Source organism: Saimiri boliviensis, chromosome 1 (assembly GCF_048565385.1).
Source record: "Saimiri boliviensis isolate mSaiBol1 chromosome 1, mSaiBol1.pri, whole genome shotgun sequence".
Lineage (NCBI taxonomy): Eukaryota > Metazoa > Chordata > Mammalia > Primates > Cebidae > Saimiri > Saimiri boliviensis.
The window spans coordinates 179,254,428-179,270,981 of NC_133449.1; the positions used below are offsets into that span (position 1 = coordinate 179,254,428).

The following is a 16,554-nucleotide window of genomic DNA, read 5'->3' on the forward strand; positions in this document are numbered from 1 at the left end:
GTGGCGTGTGCCTGTAATCCCAGCTACTCAGGAGGCTGAGGCAGAATTACCTGAACCCAGGAGGCGGAGGTTGCGGTGAGCCGAGATCGAGCCATTGCACTCCAGCCTGAGTAACAAGAGTGAAACTCCATCTCAAAATAATAATAATAATAATAATAATAATAATAATAATAATAGTTTTATTCTTTTCCATTCCTCTACTTATCTATAGACAGACACTTTTTCTCTGAATTGTTTGAAAGTAAGTTGCAGACATGATACCCATACCCTTAAATACTTAAGTGGATTTTTCCTACAAAGTCATTCCCTTGTATAACTAGTTCTTAAAGTATGGTTCTTGGGTCAGCTGCAACTGTATATCACCTGGAAAGTTGGAAACCTAGCTTGTAGGACCCCACTCCAGACGAACTGATTTTGAAAGTTTTTCTGTGGTTGTGAAAGTAAATTAACATGACTTCAAAACTATTATCTAATTTATAGGCATTATTTAGATTTTACCAATTGTCCCAATAACATCCTTGGTGGCAAAAGTACCAATGGGACACTTTTGAGATTAAAGAGAACCACAGTCAGTAATTTTGCCAAGACAGAGTAGTAGAGTGTAATCATAAAAGGCAGTTGGGCTCACACCTGTAATCCCGGCACTTTGGGAGGCTGAGGCAGCCGTTTTACCTGAAGTCAGAAGTTTGAGACCAGCCTGGCCAACATAGGGAAACCCTGTCTTTACTAAAAAAAACAAAAATTAGCCGGGTGTGGTGGTGTGTGCCTGTAGTCCTAGCTACTTGGGAGGCCGAGGCACGAGAATCAATTGAACCCGGGAGGCGGAGGTTACAGTGAACCGAGATTGTGCTACTGCACTCGAGCCTGGGCGACAGAGCAAGACTCTGTCTGAAAAAAAAAGGCACTGAAGAGGTATACTTTTTCTTAAGACGTATACTTAGAAGTCTAAGGTCTAGTATTATGAGAACTGGAACTGTCCATAGGATTTTATAAATTGATGTTCTTAGTGACCTTGACAAGAGGAAAATGGACTCAAAAAAGAAAGATAAGAAAGCCCATACGGTATGTAGAAAACTCCTTTTTAAAAGGAGCAAAGATACGGAGGGGGATGTGGGATTAAGTAAGGTTTTGTTCTTTTAAGGTGGGCCATTAGCACGTTAGGTTCTGGGAAAAATTTCTTGCAGAGCAGTCTAGGGAGGTTTGCAAACTACGGATGCCTGGAGTCGTTTCATCTCCAAAGAGCCTGATTTAACGGATCAGCCAGGCTCACGGGGATATTTAAAAGCCCCCTAAGTGATTTTAATGTGTAGTCAAGATTGAAAACCACTGGTAGAGAGAAAAAAATCTGCTGCAGAGAGGATTAAAAAAAAAAAAAAAATCTGCCGCGGGAGCAAGACCTTAAATAAAAAAGTGTTAAGTTGTCAGCCAGCACCACTTGAATGATCAAATCTTGTCAGTTACAGTATCCAACTTTTCCTACAAGCGTCCATAGGCAGACGGAGGGTTTTTATCAGTAACTCCATTCCCCAGGAGACAAGAAAGGAGGATAGAAAAGCGACTCAGGAATCTCCTTGGAGCTAAAGATCGGGAACTTGCTCCAGCTAGTCCCTGCCGCAGTTCCTGCAGAGCTCCCGCGCGCTGGCTGCAGCCCAGGTCGCCAGTGCGCACGCGCAGGATTCGCTGGCGCTCAGGAGCCCAGTCCCTTGCGCAGGCTTGGCTGCGCGCTCTCGCGCCGCGCGCTCCGCGCGTTCCTCCTTCCTTCCGAGCCTCTCCCTTGGCCGCCGCGCGGGAGAGAGGCAGAGATGGCAGACGAGATCGCCAAGGCTCAGGTCGCTCGGCCTGGTGGCGACACGATCTTCGGGAAGATCATCCGCAAGGAAATCCCAGCCAAAATCATTTTTGAGGATGACCAGGTGGGTACCAGGCACCGCTTCGCTCGCCTGCTGAGGCGGGGGTATAGCCCGCGGCTCCTCTGGTTTCCCGCGGAGGGGTCGCGAGTGCCGCGGCGAAGGGAGGGGACCCGAGGGGACCCGGCCGCTCTGGCCGAACGGGCCCCCAGCCAGCGGGCAGGACCCGGGCACTCCGAGGCGGCCTGCCGGCGCGTGCCAGCGCTCCGGTTTCGCGTTATCTGCCCGGGGCGCGGGCCAGGCCGCCGGGCGCCCTGGGTGCCGCACCGCGGGGCCTGGGCACGTGTCAGGGCGCACTGGGGCCCCCGCGTGGAAGCCCGCCGGCTCCCCGGCTGCCTCAGACCTCGCCTGTGTCAGGAATCTCGAAATCTCGCCAGCGCTCTGCCTGACAGAGAGAAACCCGATCGGGCCCTGAATCAGGCCCAATCTCCGCAATCTCCCGCGCACAGCCAGCCGGCCTGCCAGGGCCTGGCGTTCCTGGGCGCTGCTTGGCGCGATATTGTGCTCAAGGGCCCCAGGGTCGCGGGAAGGCGAGGGGACCTGCTGGGCCTGCCGGCTTCTTTCGCGGGTTGCGGCTTGCCACCCTCGCCTCTACCCGTACCCCTGTCCCCACCTCAAGGCCCACCCAGGGCCAGCGAGGCGATCTCCCTCCTGCGATAAGCGAGCCCGCTTGGGATTTGCTTTCCGTTGACCTCTCTAGCTGAACATTTTGGACTTATAAACAGGGGAATGATTTCTTTTATGTTCAACAGGAAGTGATTTTATGCCCAGAAACTAAAACTAGCTTTTGTTGACTTGCTCGTAGGTGAAATCCCCGTTGATGTGACTTTGAGACATCTTGTGTAAATTATTTAGTGGACAGTTGTATTTTGGGGATTGGATCTCAGATAAAGCTGGGTAGAAGATTGGCTGATTTAGATAGGAAAAATTTTGTAAACATTTTGTTAAATTTAGGAAATATGAAATATAAGAAAAACATTTATTCTATTAGGATAACGTTATCTAAGATTTAATTAGGTTCCTCCAGGTGAATTTTTAAAAAAATACTTTGTCTCTAGTCAGGGAAAATTCTTTTCTTTTAGGAGAAATACTTAATTGTAAAGTTCGCAGTTGCCTTTGAGAAATGGTTGAACAATTTACATTTCAACCACCGAAGTCCAACAGTGTAACAGCAGGCAGCATTCTAAATGAATCAGCATTTTGTAGGGAGGACCCAGTAGAATTACTCCTGAGACAAGTGTGGATGGGTTTTATTAAAACAGCTTTCCTTTCAGCAGGGAGCAAGAAATGCAAAAATATTCATGCAGTATGTGTATTTATAGACACTGTGGTAAATATTTTGTCTAAATGCTAATTTGTCTAAACACACAAAGAATAGGTTTATTTCTTAGTTAAGTGAGAATAGATATTAATCAAATATCAGACAAATATATAGTTACAAAACTCATCGCTACCATAAAGAAAAAAAAACCCAGGAAATTGCACAACTAGGACTCTACTCTGACCTGGGAATAATGGGAGGGGGAGGGGAAGCAGAGTTTTTTTTTTCTCTTTTTTTCCCCCTCCCAGAAATAATATATGTGCTGGGAATGGAATGGAGGACTGACTAGCAGTTTAAGTCAGACAGAAGTTGGCTTTTGGAAGGGGAGAGGATCATTGAAAAATTCCTGAGGGCAGAGATCTCAGAAGGACAGTTTGATGTGAAGAGTTGCAGAAGATCTGGAGAGGTAGACAAGGACTAGCATGGCCAATTTCTATGCATCCATTGGCTCCCAATTTAAATGTCACTGCCTCAGAGTTGTTGTCCCTAAACACTTAATTAAAATCAGGCTTTTCCTGTGATAATCATTCATATTATCCTTTACTTTTCCTTTGTAATATGTATGACCTTTAGGTGATTATACCTTTATTTAGAGTTGGTTTTCCCATAAGACTTCTATGGAAAGGATCATGGCACCATTCATAATGTGTACATTTCTGTTTTCTTAGCATCTAGTGCCTCCCATATAGTTAGTGCTCAGTAAATACTTGTTGAAATAAGTTTTAGCCTACCAATATGCTAAAACTTTGATTTATTTGTTACTTTCCCTTTTCCCTAGTGCCTTGCTTTCCACGACATTTCTCCTCAAGCACCAACACATTTTCTGGTGATACCCAAGAAACATATAACCCAGATTTCTGCAGCAGAAGATGATGATGAAAGTGTAAGTAAATTTCTAACATGATTTATTTTCTTGCTTTTTAAATTGGGAGATTAATTTTGTCCTTAAAGTGCTGTCCTTAAAGATTAATTTCATCTTCCTAAGGTCATTACTAAAGAGAAATAGAAAAACCATTAGGACTTCAGTTGGCCAGCTGTTTTCCAAAGTTGCTGCATCGTTTTGTATTCCCACCAGCAATTAATGAGGCTGCCAATTTCTCCATATCCTCATCAACACTTGCTGTTATTTTTGACTCTAGCCATCCTATTAACTGTGCAATGGTATCTCATTTTGTTTTGATTTGCATTTCTCTTTATAGTAGGTAGACTTTTAAGATACTATTTCTAAACTATCTTTTTTTCTTGTATTAATTATCTATGTTGTATCATATAAGACATTTTAGTTTAATCCAGATTAATATAATCTATGAGCTCAAGAGTGTCCCAGTTTAATTCAGTCTCTCTGGCCAAGGAGATACTATTCTTCCTGTTTCTTAATTTTAACTCAAATGGTGCATACTTAATTGGGTCTCTGCCTTCTTAAAAGTAGTGGCCTGCATGTATTGGCAATATCTTTGACACACAATTTCTTCTATTATTACTCCTAGGTAATTGTAGAAAGTACTGAAATTCCAGTTTATTTTGGAAAAGCCAGTACATGTTCAGTTTGTCCTAATTGAAGTTAAAATGTATGGTAAATTTCTATCATTCCTTTGCAGATACATCAGTCTGCATTTCAGTTAGGCCTTGGCACACCAGTGATGCGAGGAGTGATACTAATGAAGGAGGATCATGATTCTAGCCTCAAAAATTAGGGAAATACGCTGTATAAGAAGACAGAGCCGGGCGCGGTGGCTCACACCTGTAATCCCAGCACTTTGGGAGGCCGAGGCGGGTGGATCACGAGGTCAAGAGATCGGGATCATCCTAGCCAACATGGTGAAACCCCGTCTCTACTAAAAATACAAAAAATTAGCCGGGCATGGTGACATATGCCTGTAATCCCAGCTACTTTTGTGGCTGAGGCAGGAGAATCCCTTGAACCCAGGAGGTGGAGGTTGCGGTGAGCCAAGATTGCGCCATTGCCTGGGCAACGAGCAAAACTGTCTCAAAAAAAAAAAAAAGAAGAAGACAGAGACCTCCTTTTTTTTGAGATAGTGTCTTGCTCTGTCTCCCAGGCTGGAGTGCAATGGCATGATCTTGCCTCACTGCAACCCCTGCCTCCCAAGTTCAGGGAATTCTACTGTCTCAGCCTCCCAAGTAGCTGGGATCCTGTTTTTTGAGACAGGTCTTGCTGTGTCATCCAGGCTAGAGTGCAGTGGTACAGTCATGGCTCACTGCAGCCTCAACCTTCTGGGCTCAAGTGATCCTCCCACTTCTGCCTCCCAAGTAGCTGGAACGGCAGACACATGCCACCATGCCTGGCTAGTTTTTGTATTTTTTTATAGAGATGGGGTTTTGCTATGTTGCACGGACTGGTCTTGAACTGCTAGGCTCAGGTGATCTGCCTGCCTTAGCCTTCCAAAATGTTGGAATTACAGGTGTGAGCCACTGCACTTGGCCTCGAGACCTCTTAATATTAAATTTTCTTTGATAGGTTTTTGATGTCTCATTTCAGCTATATGTTTAGTATGTATCAATCATATACTCTTATTCTAAGCAAGTAAATAAGGCAACTCTATTTTTACTCCTTAACAATTTGTCAAAGAATGATTCAGTTTTCTGATAGCATTTTGTCTTTTTTTTTTTTTTTGAGACAGAGTCTCACCCCATTGCCCAGGGTAGAAGTGCAGTGGTGTGATCTTAGCTTACTGCAACCTCTGCCTCCCAGGTTGAAGCGATTCTCTTGTTTCAACCTCCAGGTAGCTGGGACTACAGTTGTGCACCACCACAACTGGCTAATTTTTGCATTTTTAGTACAGGCGGGGTTTCACCATGTTGGCCAGGCTGATCTTGAACTCCTGACCTCAAGTGATCTGCCTGCCTTGGCCTCCCAAAGTGCTGGGATTGCAGGCATAAGCCACCATGCCCAGCCTTCTAACAGCATTTTATCTGACATCCTACTTGTTGGATATGGCCTTTATCTCTTGTGGTCTGGGGTTAACCATGTATATTTCTTAGTCTGGACTCAGTCTTGCATACAACTTCATAAGTAATATAGCTACACTATGACATTGACTCTTAAGAAAGTTATGTGGCCTGAGGTAGGAATAGAGGCATCCTGTTAGAGTTAGTAAGGCTCCAGACCTGGGATATAAAGGAAGTCATTACATTATAACTGAAACCTAGGAGTGATAGGCAAGATGGAAAGTCCATTTTATATCAAATCTTACTGCCAATTTTTTTTTTTTATTAAAAGACTATTGACAGTCTAAGTAAATGGAGAGATATTCTATGTTCCTGGATTAGAAGACTTAAATATGAAGATGTCAGCTAAGTGCAGTGGCTCATAATACAATCCTAACACTTTGGGAGGCTGAGATGGGACGATCACTTGAGGCCAGGAGTTCAAGGCTGCAGTGAGCTATGATCATGCCACTGCGCTCCAGCCTGGGCAGCAGTGAGATACTGCTTCTTAAGGAAAAAAAAAAAAAAAAAGATAGGACTGGGCATGGTGGCTCATGGCTATAATCCAAGCACTTTGGGAGGCTGAGGCAGGAGGATCAGGAGTTCGAGACCAACCTGACCAACACAGTGAAAACCCTTCTCTACTAAAAATACAAAAATTAGCTGGGCGTGGTGGCGCACACCTGTAATCTCTACTACTCAGGAGGCTGAGGCAGGAGAATCTCTTGAACTAGGGAGGTGGAGGTTGCAGTGAGCTGAGGTTGCAGCGAGCTGAGGTTGCAGTGAGCTGAGATTGTGCCATTGGACTCCAGCCTGGGTGACAGCGAGACTCCATCTCAAAAAAAAAAAAAGATGTTATCTCCCTCAGTTTAAAACTATAGATTCAATTAAAATGAACATTTTGAATTTTGACAACCACTTGTCAAAATTCAGATTCCGGAATAATTGTGGAAAGTGCAAAAGTTCAACAATGGTAAAAAACCTTGAAGAACAAGATAGGTCTGATTTTTTTTTTTTTTTTTAATAGCTGCAGTAATTAAGACAGAGTGGTATCAACGCAAGGATAGTGGACCTTTAGAACAAAATACAAAGTCCAAACATAGACCTTCACATATGTGTATCTTCAGTATGACAGTTCTATTCCAGATCAGGACTGAGGAAAGGAAGGGTTTTGTTTTGTTTCTTACTTACGATGGAAAATTTCAGACATTCAGAGAAGGGAAAGTAGTAAGTGTAATGAGTTCTCAGCTATGTATCATCCAACTTCAACATTTATTAATATATTCATCCTTAACCCATATTTTCCCTGATCCCTAGTTTTGTTTTTGTTTTTTTTTCTTAAAGCAAGTTATAGACATAACATTTCAGGATGGAATTCTAAATGATTATGCTAAGATAATTATTATTCATATTAAAATGAAATTGGACCACAACCTCATACTTTGTATAAGCATCAATTCAGGTACCTTAAAGACCTTTTTTTTAAGATGGGGTTTCACCATGATGGCCAGGCTGGTCTTGAACTCCTGACCTCAGGTGATCCACCCACCTCGGCCTCCCAAAGTGCTAGGATTACAGGCATGAGCCACCACGCCCAGCCTAAAGACCTTTTAAGAATGATTTTTTTTTTTTTTTAGAAGTCAAGATTAGAGAATAACTTTATATCTTAGGGTTGGGAAGGATTCCTTAACAATAAATATAAAGTACCATCCGTAAAAGAAATAGATTGATTAAATTAAGTATATTAAAGTTAAGGACTTCTTTTCTCCTATCAAGAGAGTGAAAAGGCAAACCACAAACTGAGAAGAGATTTGTAACTTCTGAATTAAGGGGGAAGGTGGAGAAAGTAACAGAATAGGGTCATTTGGAAGCCTCTAGAGTATGGTAATGTTCTGTTCTTTGATCTGGTAGGTATGTAAATATTTTTTATTATTCTTTAAACTATATGTTTTATACATTATCTCCACATAGTATTTTACAATAAAATTTTTTAAAATGTTGGAATTAAGAAAAGGACATTTTGCCTCTTTAATATCTTAATTACAGTTGACAACCTTGAACAGCACAGGGGTAAGGGATGCTAGTCTACATAGTCGAAAGTCCACATACTACTTTTGACTCCCCCAAAACTTGCTAATAGCCTACTGTTGACTAGAAGCCTTACAGTAACAGCTTTATGATAAACAGTTAACACGTTTTGTATGTTACATGCATTATATGTTGTCGTCTTAAAGTAAGCTAGAAAAAAGAAAAAGTGGTTAAGAAAAATCATAAGGAAGAGAAAATATATTTGCTGTTCATTAAGTGGTGTGAATCATAAAGGTCTTCATCCTTGTCATCTTCATGTTGAGTAGGCTGAGGAAGAAGAGGGGTTGGTTTGGCTGTCTCAGGGGTGGCAGAGGCAGAAGAAAATTTGAAAATAAGTGGACCTGCACAGGTCAAACCCATGTTGTACAAGGCTCAGTTGTATTTACTTGGGGATACCTTTTTTTTTTTTTTTTTTTTTTGAGACGGAGTTTGCCTCTTGTTACCCAGGCTGGAGTGCAATGGCGCGATCTCGGCTCACCGCAACCTCCGCCTCCTGGGTTCAGGCAATTCTCCTGCCTCAGCCTCCTGAGTAGCTGGGATTACAGGCACGCACCACCATGCCCAGCTAATTTTTTTGTATTTTTAGTAGAGACGGGGTTTCACCATGTTGACCAGGATGGTCTCGATCTCTCGACCTCGTGATCCACCCGCCTCGGCCTCCCAAAGTGCTGGGATTACAGGCTTGAGCCACCGCGCCCGGCGGGGATACCTTTTTAAAGTGAGACATTATTTCTGAAACTTAGAAACTTCACGACATTAATTTTTAATTCAATATATTTGTACAAATCAGAGTTAAAAGATTATTAGAGTGAGTACTTAATGGTAAAATACTGTCTTATATGCAGTAACATTAAAACTTCAGAATACAATTTTTTTTTTTTTTTTTTTTTTTTTTGAGACGGAGTTTTGCTATTGTTGCCAAGGCTGGAGTACAATTTCACAATCTGTGCTCACCACAACCTCTGCCTCCTGGGTTCAAGTGATTCTCCTGCCTCAGCCTCCTGTGTAGCTGGGATTACAGGCATGCGCCACCATGCCCGGCTAATTTTGTGTTTTTAATAGAGACAGGGTTTCTTCATGATGGTCAGGCTGGTCTCAAACTCCCAACCTCAGGTGATCCACCCACCTAGGCCTCCCAGAGTGCTGAGATGACAGGCCTGAGCCACTGCGCCCGGCCCCAGAATATAAAATTTAACATTTAGTGTAATTACACAATCATCGCATTTTAAGGTCAGAGCTTCTTACTCAGATGCAGCTCTTTTCTGTAAGAATAGATAAAATTTTAATTTTTACTCAGTTAACATTCTAAATTCGTGTTTTAAGGTCAGCTCTTTTACATAGAAGACAGTTGTTTGCCAGGAAATATTAACTGAACTAACTTTAAAACTGTGCTAACTCATAATTAAATTTTGTGACCAGCATAGATACCTGCTGTACAAAATTTTATATAGATGCTTCTCAACTTAAGATGGGCTTACATTCTGATAAAGCCATAAGCTGAAAATATTGTATGTTGAAATTCATGTAATACACCCAACTTACTGAATATTATAGCTTAGCCTACACTAACTTAAGCTTGCTCAGAACACTTAACATTAACCAACAATGGGTGAAAATCATCTAATACAGAGCGTATTCTGTAACAAAGTGTTGAATATCTCATGTAAGAGTATTTTACTGCATATCACCAGCCTGGAAAAAGATCAAAATTTGAAGTATGGTTTCCACACCAATGTAAAGTTGAAAAATCATAATTTCCCCAACTTACTATTTTTGTCCATTGTCCATCTGTACAATGGACCTTACTGCATGAGCAGCAGAGTCCACTATCCTGGTGCTTACTGAGGTAAGAGGAGTAGAAACGTAAGACTCTCCCTTCCCTCTTTTCTTGCCATAGGAATTAAAGGAGTTCCCTCTCCTGAGAGCTTTTTAGAATGTTGAAGTTAACCCTCCCAACTTTTTTCTCTCACTGTGGGAAAGTATAAGTAGTGAAATGGTAAAGTTTTTTTCTTTTAATAGGGAAGAAAGCTGGCAACACACAAGTGGACTCCACGTGTAAATAAGAGACAAATTGACTGTAGATAGAACCAAAAAATAAACAGGATGATGCAGAATGAGACTAGTTATTTGCCACAGGATCTTACAAGTCCCAGACAATGCACTAGATCTGGTAGTGTTCATAGAAAATCCATAATGGTCACAAGGAAGTCATAAAGAAAGCAAGATATCTTGCTTTATGAAGAAAACTTAAACACCACTTGGAATATAATTAAAATTTTTTTTTGGTTGGGCATAGTGCTTTGTGCCTGTAATCCCAGCATTTCAGAGGTTAAGGTGGGCAGACTGCCTGAGCTCAGGAGTTCAAGATCAGCCTGGGCAACATGGAGAAGCCCTGTCTCAACAAAAAAATACAAAAATTAGCTGGGCGTGGTGGTGTGCGCCTATAGTCCCATCTACTTGGGTGGCTGAGGCAGGAGGATCACTTGAGCCTGGGAGGTCAAGGCTACAGTGAGCTGAGATCCTACCACTTAACTCCAGCCTGAGTGACAGAGCAAGACCCTGTCTCTTAAAAAAAAAAAAAAAAGGCAAGCCGGGCGCGGTGGCTCAAGCCTGTAATCCCAGCACTTTGGGAGGCCGAGGCGGGTGGATCACGAGGTCAAGAGATCGAGACCATCCTGGTCAACATGGTGAAACCCCGTCTCTACTAAAAATGCAAAAATCAGCTGGGCATGGTGGTGCACGCCTGTAGTCCCAGCTACTAGGGAGGCTGAGGCAGGAGAATTGCTTGAACCCAGGAGGCAGAGGTTGCGGCGAGCCGAGATCGTGCCACTGCACTCCAGCCTGGGTAACAAGAGCGAAACTCCGTCTCAAAAAAAAAAAAAAAAAGCAAACTTGAATTGAATAGCAGATCTTATGTCTAATTTGTTTCTTGAAATTAGTAATGAATAAATACCTACTCTTAATGGGTCTCCAATTGTAGATTATGCTCTGTTGGGATTAAGAGTTTCCAAGTATTTGCTCAAAGGAGTGTGTTTCAAGGAGAGTTTTAAGATTTGATATTTCAGCTTGACAGTTTGTTATGTAATGGCAAAAAGTTATAAATTGCCTGTGCCTAAGAAACTTTTTTTTCTTTTCCAGCTTCTTGGACACTTAATGATTGTTGGCAAGAAATGTGCTGCAGATCTGGGCCTGAATAAGGGATACCGAATGGTAGTGAATGAAGGTTCAGATGGTGGACAGTCTGTCTATCACGTTCATCTCCATGTTCTTGGAGGTCGACAGATGCATTGGCCTCCTGGTTAGCATGTTTTGGGGATAATTTTCCCTTCTCTAGGCAATGATTAAGTTAGGCAAGTTCCAGTATGTTAAGTGGCACACTTATTTTTTGCCTGTGTATGGAGAGATTCACTAAATAATTTTAAAACCGGATACATAATAAAAGACATTGTTGCATGGTTTATAGTCTCTCTGCATTTTGCCTTTGATTTGCTATTTTATAAATATATTTGTTGGAATATGAGAAAGTGGGTTTATAAATTTTGGAAGTTTCTTCCCAAGAAGGACTCTATGAACATCGCATTGTCTTAATGATGTTGTTAGTCTTTGAAGACAAATTATGAGAGATTATAAATTTAACTTTGAAATATTTTTCCAGCCAGGCGCAGTGGCTCACGCCTGTAATCCCAACACTTTGGGAGGCCGAGGCGGGTGGATCACAAGGTCAAGAGATCGAGACCATCCTGGTCAACATGGTGAAACCCCATCTCTACTAAAAATACAAAAATTAGATGGGCACGGTGGTGCACGCCTGTAGTCCCAGCTACTCAGGAGGCTGAGGCAGGAGAATTGCTTGAACCCAGGAGGCGGAGGTTGCGGTGAGCCGAGATCACGCCATTGCACTCCAGCCTGGGTAACAAGAGTGAAACTCCGTCTCAAAAAAAAAAAAAAAAAAGAAAAATATTTTTCCAGGCTAAAATAGGTCCAAATTAGATTTTTTTTTTTTTTTTTTTTTTTTTTTTTTTGAGGTGGAGTTTCGCTTTTGTTGTCCAGGCTGGAGTACAATGGTGTGATCTTGGCTCATTGCAACCTCCACCTCCTGGGTTCAAGTGATTCTCCTGCCTCAGCCTCCTGAGTATCTGGGATTATAGGTATACACCACGACGCCCGGCTAATTTTGTATTTTTAGTAGAGATGGGGTTTCTCCATGTTGGTCAGGCTGGTCTTGAACTCCCAACCTCAGGTGATCCACCCGCCTCAGCCTCCCAAAGTGCTGGGATTACAGGCATGAGCCACCGCGCCCGGCCTTGGCTCTGCTTTTTCATGCATGTCTTTCCCACTGATTTAGTTAAGCTGGTGTTAATAAATTAGGTAGACAATTGCCAAGTTGTCCTGCTGGTTCTGTGTGTCACCTCTCCGTTGCAAACTGTCTTGTGGCATATATTCACCAAACCTCAGGTGATAGCCAGTCTCCAGGATAGCCCACCAGGATCCTTGTGTCTGATATTTATACCCTTGTGTCTCACATTGAATTTGAGCTGGTATCTGTGACCAGTAGTATGGAACAAGTGACAGTATGATTTCTGAGGCTGGATCACAAAAAGCATTATGACTTCCACTGTGGTCTCTTGGATTGCTCACTGCTATTGACTGAATTTTGTTTCCCAAAATTTATATGTTGAAATTCTAACCTCCAATGTGATGGTATTAGGAGGTGGGGTCTTTGGAAGGTGATTAAGTGATGAGGCTGGAGCTTTTATGAATGGGATAAGTGCTCTTATAAAAGAGACTTTGGAGAGCAGCTCCTGCCCGTTTCACCATGTGGGAACCCAATGAGAAGAAAGTCCTTACAAACCAGGAAGTGGCTCACCAGACATTGAATCAGCCAGTTACTTGGTCTTAGACTTCCCATCCTCTAGAACTGTGGGAAATAAATTGCTGTTGTTTTTGAGCCACCCAGTCTATAGTATTCATTTTTTTTTTTTTTTTTTTTGAAACAGAGTTTCTCTGTGTCACCCAGGCTAGAGTGCAGTGGTGTGATCATGGCTCCCTGCAGCCTCCACCTCCCTGGGCTCCGGTGATCCTCCCACCTTGCCTCCCGAGTAGCTGGAACTACAGGTTCATGCCATCACACCTGGTTAATTTTTGTATTTTTTGTAGAGATGGGGTTTTGCCATGTTTCCAAGGCTGCCATGGTATTCTTTTCTAGCAGCCAGAACAGACTAAGATACTTGGGAAAGCCAACTGTTAATAGCCAGGGACACTCAAGCAGCCCACTGAAAAGGGGTTATGATGAGAGGAACTGAGGTCTGCCAACAACCAGCAATAATATGTCAGCTATGCGAATAAACCACCTTGAAAGCAGACCCTCCCCAGCCCCAATTGAGCCTTCAAGATGACTGCAGTCCTGATTAGCATCTGACTGCAACCTCATGAGAAAGACCCCACAGTACAAGCACCTGTCTAATCTCCCAAATTCCTGACTCAGAAATGGAGTGATAATAAAGTCACCAAGTTTTGGGGTAATTTGTAACAGCAGTGTTAACAAAAATACCCTGTTGTCTTAATTTGTTTTGTTGTTGTTTTTTAGCATACAGCTAGACTGCATTTTCCTGCATCCTTTCAGCTGTGTGGGGCCATATGCCTATTGTCTGGTTAATGAGATGTGTGAGGAACTAATGTATGTCATTTCCAAGACCATGAAGTATCTCCCATGCACTCTTCTTTGTGCACTGCTTTTTCTTTTCTTTTCTTTTTTTTTTTTTTTTTTGAGACGGAGTTTTGCTCTTGTTACCCAGGCTGGAGTGCAATGGCGCGATCTCGGCTCACCACAACCTCTGCCTCCTGGGTTCAGGCAATTCTCCTGCCTCAGCCTCCTGAGTAGCTGGGATTACATGCACGCACCACCATGCCCAGCTAATTTTTTGTATTTTTAGTAGAGACGGGGTTTCACCATGTTGACCAGGATGGTCTCGATCTCTTGACCTCGTGATCTACCCGCCTTGGCCTTCCAAAGTGCTGGGATTACAGGCTTGAGCCATCGCGCCTGGCCTGCTTTTTCTTTTTCTTAGTTGACAAGATGCAGAAAGGATTCAACAGGGGAGATTGAGCTGTTTGATAGAATAAGTCTGAGTCTCCAAATGACTGCATGGAGCAGTATTCGCCACCCTCCTAACCCACATTGAATTTTGTTAACCCACTGAGATTTCAGGGTTTGGGTAATAATACTTAGGAGTATTTATTGTAATTAATACAACACCTATGATTCAGGAGTGATGAAACTTTTCTATATAAGGTGGCTTGGCATTTTAACAATCATAGCAGCCTATTTGATTGTTCTGTCCTTAGAAATAGCTCGAAGGTTGAGATTGTCAAGGTAAAGAGGGGTTAGAACTTGGAGATAATAATTCGGCTTTTAAGTGGAGTGTAAGCCAGTGTGGGGACAATAGTACCACATTTTTTTTTTTTTTTTTTTTTTTTTTTTGAGCCAGAGTCTCACTCTTGCCCAGGCTGGAGTGCAGTGACGTGATTTCGTCTCATGGGTTCAAGTGATTCTTGTGCCTCAGCTTCTCAAGTAGCTGAGGTTACAGGTGTGCACCACCACTCCCAGCTAATTTTTTTTTTTTTTCATTTTTAATAGAGGCAGGGTTTCACTATGTTGGCCAGGCTAGTTTCAAACTCCTGACTTCAGGTGATCTGCCCACCTTGACCTCCCAAAGTGTTGGGATTACAGGCATAAGCCATGCACCCAGCCAATACCACATCTTGATCAAATTGATCTGAGGGGGCTACATGGGAAATAACTCTTATCTTTAATATTAAATGCTAAATTTTAGAACTGAAGTGATAAGTTCAGGTCATTTGAGGAACTTAGTTTATCATTGAAATAAGTTCTTTGAGTAAGCCACTCAGAAAATCAAAGTGATCTTTAATCTTTATCTTAAAATATATGTATTCTTGCCAGGTGTGGTGGCTCATGCTTGTAACCTTAACACTTTGGGAGACTGTGGTGGGAGGATTGCTTGATCCCAGGAGTTTAAGACCAGCCTGGGCAACATGACAAAATCTCATTTCTACAAAAAGTAGAAAAAGAAAAACTAGAATGGTGGTGTGAGCCTGTAGTTCCAGCTGCTTGGGAGGCCGAGGTGCTGGGAGACTGAAGTGGGAGGAATGCTTTAGCCTGGGCGGCAGAGGTTGCACTGAGCCAAGATCATGCCACTGCACTCCAACCTGTGTGGCAGAACGAGACCCTGTCTACCAAAAAAGAAAAAAAAAGTGTATTTTTCATTTATGTAGGTTAGAATTAGCCTGCATAATATTTTTTTAAAAAACAGATTTAAATGGGATAATAAAGGCTTATTTTTTTCTTTCATGTTATAGAATCCCCTAAGGTGGCAATCCAGGGCTCTTTTGGCATTTTCATGACATCAGCAACAATTCAGTCTCCTATCTTTATTCTCTATCATACTTTATATCCTCAAGGTCACTTCATGATGCATGAATTGATGCAGCTTCCGCTATCAGATTCCCCCATCAAAAAGAAAAAGAGGGAAGGAAAATGGCAAAAAATCATGTCAGCAATATGTATGTCGCTTTTAAAAAGAGCTTTTAGCCGGGCGCGGTGGCTCAAGCCTGTAATCCCAACACTTTGGGAGGCCGAGGCGGGTGGATCACGAGGTTGAGAGTTCGAGACCATCCTGGTCGACATGGTGAAACCCCGTCTCTACTAAAAATACAAAAAATCAGCTGGGCATGGTGGTGTGTGCCTGTAATCCCAGCTACTCAGGAGGCTGAGGCAGGAGAATTGCCTGAACCCAGGAGGTGGAGGTTGCGGTGAGCCGAGATCGCGCCATTGCACTCCAGCCTGGGTAACGAGCGAAACTCTGTCTCAAAAAAAAAAAAAAAAAAAAGAGCTTTTAAGAGGTCCTTCCAGACCTTCTGCTTATGTACTATTGGTCACCCCAAGATATAAGACAGGCTGGGTACCTTGCCACCCAGAATTAAACTAAAAGGGAATAAATCTAGAGTAGATACTGACAAGTAGGTCATAGCATATGCCTCATTGCTGATAGCCAGTGTTCATGACTGTAAAAGCAGCCAGGCATTCTTAGACCTTGCCAAGGTACTGAAAGGACTGCTTAGGTAGCTGCAATTTGGCTATATTCACACTTTTCTCCAACACTGAGTCAAGACTAGCTGGCATTTTGTTGACCATCCCCTATTTTCTGTGAACAGTGGATGCAACTGTAATTCCAAGCAAAGCTCCTTCTTTGCTACACTCATTTCTAGTGCTTT

The 16,554-nt window shown here is 42.6% G+C and overlaps 1 protein-coding gene across 1 annotated transcript; it reads left to right on the forward strand.

Annotated features, from left to right (window-relative positions):
- Positions 1-1,677: 1,677 nt before the first annotated feature.
- Positions 1,678-11,727, forward strand: HINT1 (histidine triad nucleotide binding protein 1). Its single transcript, XM_039468096.2, has 3 exons — positions 1,678-1,913; positions 4,007-4,111; positions 11,401-11,727. Exons 1-3 carry the CDS (start codon positions 1,803-1,805, stop codon positions 11,563-11,565), a joined length of 381 nt encoding a protein of 126 aa, XP_039324030.1. The 5' UTR covers positions 1,678-1,802; the 3' UTR covers positions 11,566-11,727.
- Positions 11,728-16,554: the final 4,827 nt, after the last annotated feature.

Coding starts and splice junctions, on each gene's coding strand:
- HINT1 (XM_039468096.2), top strand. CDS start 1,803: ATGGCAGACGAGATCGCCAAGGCTCAGGTCGCTCGGCCTGGTGGCGAC. Junction 1,914..4,006: donor TCATTTTTGAGGATGACCAG/GTGGGTACCAGG, acceptor CCTTTTCCCTAG/TGCCTTGCTTTCCACGACAT. Junction 4,112..11,400: donor CAGAAGATGATGATGAAAGT/GTAAGTAAATTT, acceptor TTTCTTTTCCAG/CTTCTTGGACACTTAATGAT.